This window comes from Zophobas morio, unplaced genomic scaffold, assembly GCF_036711695.1.
Source record: "Zophobas morio isolate AGI-343-1 ecotype UQ-CSIRO unplaced genomic scaffold, CSIRO_AGI_Zmor_V1 ptg000002l, whole genome shotgun sequence".
Classification (NCBI taxonomy): domain Eukaryota; kingdom Metazoa; phylum Arthropoda; class Insecta; order Coleoptera; family Tenebrionidae; genus Zophobas; species Zophobas morio.
In genome coordinates, this window is record NW_026972107.1 from 20,592,104 (window position 1) to 20,598,326 (window position 6,223).

The following is a 6,223-nucleotide window of genomic DNA, read 5'->3' on the forward strand; positions in this document are numbered from 1 at the left end:
ACATGTTTTTGTTATTGAAGCTCAGTACTATATTGCCAAAATTTCAAAATCATAAAGTGCATAAGTATTTCATTTTTGATTTAGTCAGTGAAAGAAACTGCTTCATTCATTAATTTTTTTCTGTCACCCTGTATAAGCAATTCTAAACTAATATGTATGTATTGATAAACCACAAGGACAGACTCACAATATTTTGGATATCTTAGATAAGATTTATGCAACAAAATTTTGAGATAAATTTTGATTAGCGATTTACCATACCGACGATAACCTTAAAATGTTTGCAAGATTTCAGAGTATTCCGTTATGTAGTTTATAAGTTAAATTGTATAAATATAATGATGGATTCTTAAACAAAAATTTTTGAAGTAAATTTTGGTTAGCGTTTTACCATCTACACGATATTCCTAAAATATATGAAGCATTTCACAACTATCAATTTGATAGTTTCAGAGTTTATTGAACAGAAACGAGGGACCTATTTTTTATATTGTTGGATTATGAAACGTAGGGAGAACATGAAATTAGGCATTCGCTGGATGGACCCTATCACTTCTTTAGGTTATGCTCGGGAAGTAAACATTAGGAGTTCCTCTCATGTTTCCATAATTTTGTAAAATTTTAGAAAAATTTCTTCCTTCGAATATGGAACAGAAAAAGTTGTCACACCCATGGCTTTTGCAAGCTCTTTAGATTAGGTTTAACATACAAAAACCGGGTTGCAATAAAATAATTCAATTTAGTCATAGAAGTAGTTATGTTTAAGAGTTATTTCAACCTTTTTTCATTTAAAAGTTTCCTAAACTTTAAGTCAAGCTGATAAATACATAGTACTTAAGGAGTTTACTTTTTTTAGCGTTGGCGTTGGTTATGTTTGTTGCTATGAACTGGATTAATTATCTAAAAAGATCTATAAATATTCATAAATAAAAAATTACTCTCTATAAAACCACACAACAACTTCTCAGTTATCTGTTCAATAACACGTGAATGATAACCCATTTTATATAACGCAACAGTTAAAACAATAAATAATTTTTATTAAAATTCAATATAAACAAAGATAGGACAACAAACACTTCTAATCACAGCAATAAGAGTTTGAGCACTCAACATTTTTTAATACTTTATAGACCCGGTGGAGGTCACGATTCACGATTCGTCTTTATTCTCTCTTTTATTCACCTGTCTTTGCACAGGACTAATACTGATACTGGGCACATTCAAAATCCTCGAGAATCTTCTCGTAGGACGATTTACTTCGTCAGCTTCTCTTGCTGAATATGGTGGAGGTGCCAACAAATTCTCCTCCACTGGCCTTAATGACAACCTTCTCCTTTCATTTTGCACAACGTGAGAATCAGGCATCAAAGAAGTCCTACGAGTCTGCAAGTTCGGTCGAATACCCACTCTTCTCATTCTGGGTGGAGAGGTTTTTGGAGGAGTTAAACCTGCAGTTCCTAATTTTCGCTTAGGACTTTCAGAGTTTGGTAACATTGTCTCAGGAACTGTTAGAGCAGCAAATGCTCTAATTAGATCAGCAATCGAGGTCTGTTCCAACACAGCTTCTTGTTGCTGAACGGATAAAACTGAAGCTCGCCCTCTGTTAGTCTGACGAAGATAGCGGTCTTCAGCTGGAGTAAAGATGCTGGATCTTCGTGTGTTCTGCTCAACGTCCAAATGCTTGTCGTCTTTGGTTGAGATAAACTTGTTTTTGATACGAGTTATAAAGTTTGGTGGGGGTTTCTCTGTTTCTGAAGACGGCACCGAGAAGGTGCGCTGTCTTTCGAGGAATGACTGATAGTTGTCTGGGGGGTTTGGAGCGTACCAGCTGACATCTTGATGAGCTTCTACTTTGTGCATTGATGGAACTCTAATATCACTAACTGCACGTCTTCTCGGAACTTTTGGTTTGGGTGGAGACAAATTCTGGCTCTTTAGAGACCATTTACTACCGTACCTTTCGCTTGCCAAGATGTCCGTTTCTGAAATTCCGTCATAGCCCCTGCTGTCACCTAAGTCGTTTTGATCGTCCAGTATACTAAGTGCATCCACAACTTTCATCAAGAGATCACTTTGTTGCATGTACTCATCAGAAGCTTGGTAAGAATCTCGATCTGTCTGATAATCTAGATTTGTATCCGATTGTATGGGTTGGAACATGAAGTGGTGAGGGCACTCAGATAAGGCACGTTTTCTTGCTGTTGTTGGAGAATTATTATTGCGGTAAATGTTCAGGTCTGGACAGCTTTGACTCCTCTCAAGACGTGAAGGAATGTAGTCAAATTCTCCTTTGTAGACGCGTTTAACTTTCATAAAGAGGAATTCTTGCAGCAAACCACGAAGTTCTTCACGAATGCGTACAGGCGTTTTCTTGATATTCTGCTTTATGATTTGCTCGATGGCCTGCATTTTTTTGCTTTGTAAAGCTTGTGTTATGAATCCAAGGATCATAACTACGTATCCAAGACCTCCGATCACCCAAACTAGTAAAAAAACTTTGTACATCCAGTAGTAAACTGGTTGGAAGTCATTAACGTTTTCGACGCCTGCAAAATAAATAAATTAATGTATGCAAATTAGTTTGTTTTTCATGTGTACCTGCAACGTAGTCGCCGAAACCTATTGTAGTTAGTGTAACAAAACAATAGTAAACAGCTACGTCGAGTTCCCAGTTTTCGAATAAAACCATAAAGGATGATGGAAGGAAAATGAAGAAGGTGAAACCAGGGACCAAATAGAGTACGATTTGACTGATTAGACCTAATCGTGTGGTGTCGTACTGCATTTTAGAAGTTTTCCAACGTTGATAAAGTTTTGTAAACTAGAAGAAAACTATAGTGAGTCTAGGATTTTTAATTATGGAGTTATACTAACCGATCGCCCGAAGAATGTTCCGAGCGTTACCATAACTATACCATTCATTGGTATTCCTATAAGTCCGTAGAAGATCATGAAGATGCGTGTAAACATAGTCGTCGGTGCCAAGTTTCCGTATCCGATGGTACTAACGACGGTAATGACAAAGAATACGGAATGATAGTAGTCCCAGACTTCCCGTGGAGGCTCGCCATTCTTGCGGAACGATTTACCACAATAATCTTGTAACTGGTCTCGAAATTTCCTCTCATTGACCACGTTTTTGTCAAATTTGTCAAATAACTTGTCAATTTTATCTGCAATTTTTTATTCAGTGGCGAGGATAAAGATTTTGACTGTAAATATTACCGCTCAAGTCATCCCTGAGACGTAAGTCGATGAGATTTCTTTCCCTTTCTTCATCGGATTCAATAATATGGAAGATCGCAGCCCCCAACAGGAGATAGACGATGAAAATGCACAGTACCACAAACCACTGCTTTTTGGACATCATCTACAAAGAACACTAATCAAATGCGTTCAGATGTGCACTTCTCCACTTACCTTTAAATGCAAATCACGTAAACTGTATTAATAACAATGTAAGTTTAGTGGTGCTATCCGCCGTTTAATATAGTGATTATCCACTTGTTTCTCAAATTAACAACTTCCACCAAACACACTCGGGGCAGTCGTTACAAATCGATCGAGTTTCGATTACAATGAAGGGCGAGTTTTAAGGTGCGGCTTCGTACTCTATTATCCTTCATGCTTTTTGACGAGAACACACACGATAGTACCGTGTGATGAACTGATTTCTTGATAGTCGACCAGTAAAGTGTGAACTTTTCGAAACATTTATCCATTATGTATAGCTGTCCTTGTCTAACAAAAGTCATATGTACGATATGGAGTGAACAGGAGGGGGCCACTTGAAAATTACCCACGACCGCGGAAAGCGAAAATTCGCTTTTCTTCCATTTATCTCCAATCAGGTCGGTCAGAACTATTTTGAAACGCGTTGGAATCACGTGCATTAATTGGAATATTTGTCGAGAAGAATTATGTGAATTTTATGTTAATCGTTTAATTGAGTTCCAAACCGAACATCATAGCTGCTATTATGACAAATTTGCCGGAATCTTAATGGGTGCATGCACCCATGCAAGTACCGGAGAATTTTTAAAAAAACATGCTTCACGCGAATGAAAAATTACCGATGAAGTTCACAATGAGGCAATGTTGACTGAAACGATTCACGCTCCTCCTATAATAAATTGCCGGTTTTTTTGTAAATTAGGCGCTAACAAGACATCGATTACTCGCTGATTGTTGTATTGCTGTGGATGGTGGTAGAGAAATCGCTGTTGCGCGATAGTTTCGAAATTTTCTTGTTACCTTGTAAATCGATCCATCGATTTAATCCTGACTATATTGGAATTTTGTGTATTAATTACATTGCAAAATCGATCAATAAATTAACACCTCGATCATCTTAATAAAATATTCGATTTCGACGTCAATATCGATATTTGCGCCTGCGAATGCACTTACATTACTTAATTTAAGTACTACTGCAGATTAGATAACTATCAGTATTTTCCATAAGTAAAAAACACAAAATCATTGTATTAGGTTATTGCTGCCTTCTTCATTGTTCCCGTAAAAATCATATTTTATGTGCTAGAGCCTTGGTATCAATACACACGTAAGAGAGGCCAGCTAGACTTGCGAAATAACAACAAATATAGTAAAAGAAATTCTTTTGACTATTATATGGGCCTGCTCAGTGCACAACACACTTTTGTAAGGTATTTTAACTTGTTTTTGAAACTAGTTTAAAAAGCAAATATTTCAAGGATTTGTCCTGTTTGTATATTTAAAAAAGCTAACTTTTTAAAAACTTTCTCCTTTTTTCGGGCTAGTATCAAAAAGCAAATCATTTCAAGGCATTTCGAATTTTTTTTAAAATTTGTATTATATGGGCCAGTTTAATATAAAAGTTAAAATTTTAAGGATTTTGTCCTGTATATTAAAAAAGTTAAAATGTCAAACCTATTTTTAAGGTATATTAAAAAAGCTAAAATTCGTCTTCAGCTCATAAAGCTGCGTTGACTGACAATTTGATTTTTAAGTTCAAAATCTATAGTTTTTATAAACACAAAAAAGTTATAATTAAACGAATGTCAAAAATAAATGTGTTATAATAAAAAATAGTCCAGATTCAATAGTTTGTATAATTATTAAAAATAGTTATAATTAAAGAAATTCTACACAAAAAATATCAGTTATAATAAAGATTTACTGAACAAAATCATATGGGTTTGTTCAGAACAATTTGATTTTTTAGGTACAAAATTTTAATAACCACTAAAATTAGGTATAATTAAATTAGGCTTCATAACTCAGTTTGAAATCGAAAAGTTGAGTGATGAAGAGGGGGGTTAGGACAGATATACTTATTAAATTTGCGGAAAAAACCTTGCTACCTTATGTCATTTTTCAAAAGTCTTTTATGAAGACGTTCAAAACATTTTATACAAAGCTTTATAATGACACACATCCACCATTTAATGTGAACCATTATGACCAACTCCGGAAGGAGCTTTTGCTATATTAGAATTCAGGTTAATAGGTGTTTTATAGGTTTCTTTCCCCTTACCAAGTGAAAGATTATAGATTAAAAAACAGGTAATTTCATGGTATATTATATATGCATTTCAGTATTATTTAAGAAATAGGTGTCGGGGAATAAATTTAATTAAATGTATTTATTTAATTAGCTAATTTCACGGTGGTTTATATTTATTTGGAGAATAAAATTTATTCCGAGACCGCTGCCCACATTGCCTGTTATTCCTAAAAATTCTAATAATAATTAGATAAAATTTTACACTAATATCAAACTATGAATTATAAATCCTACTGTATCTGTAAAAGCAACATATTAATTTTTGAAAATTAGGAAGTTAGAAATGGAATACATTGTAAGATAACCCTGGAAAAAAATTTTTGTTCAGTAAATTTTGAGGTTAAATGTCTTTTAGGAAATGATTGTTTATATCAATTTTTATAGCCTGATTATGTTTATGATTTCAAAAAATAGACGAAAGTGTCGCACAAAAAAAGAGTGTGTTCTCATTTTAATTGTCCCCTATACCAAAAAAAAAAAATTTTTCCAACATACCCATAATCAAAATCTAAATTCCAGACAAGAAAAAAGTACCAATAAAATTTAAATAAAAAAATATTTCATTTCTATAGTGTGTTGTTCTAAGAAGTGTATTTTTTAATCCGTTTCCAGTTGTTCCAATGTACTTAAATTCGGACAATGAATATTGAAATTACTGAAATCAAGTGGACC

General features: G+C 34.2%; 1 protein-coding gene across 1 annotated transcript; it reads right to left on the minus strand.

Moving 5' to 3' along the window:
• Window positions 1-1,019: 1,019 nt before the first annotated feature.
• Window positions 1,020-3,744, minus strand: LOC135130203 (open rectifier potassium channel protein 1). The gene is made up of 5 exons (XM_064057562.1): window positions 3,424-3,744; window positions 3,229-3,373; window positions 2,878-3,176; window positions 2,602-2,824; window positions 1,020-2,549 (listed from the first exon to the last, which is right to left on the minus strand). The coding sequence occupies exons 2-5, from the start codon at window positions 3,371-3,373 to the stop codon at window positions 1,153-1,155; spliced, it is 2,064 nt and encodes a 687-aa protein (XP_063913632.1). The 5' UTR covers window positions 3,424-3,744; the 3' UTR covers window positions 1,020-1,152.
• Window positions 3,745-6,223: the final 2,479 nt, after the last annotated feature.

Bases quoted from the DNA above. Each gene is read 5' to 3' on its own strand.
- LOC135130203 (XM_064057562.1), bottom strand. From the start codon at position 3,373: ATGATGTCCAAAAAGCAGTGGTTTGTGGTACTGTGCATTTTCATCGTC. The intron at 3,177-3,228 runs GTAATATTTACA...AAAAAATTGCAG, and splicing joins TCTCAGGGATGACTTGAGCG to ATAAAATTGACAAGTTATTT. The intron at 2,825-2,877 runs GTTAGTATAACT...GTTTTCTTCTAG, and splicing joins GAACATTCTTCGGGCGATCG to TTTACAAAACTTTATCAACG.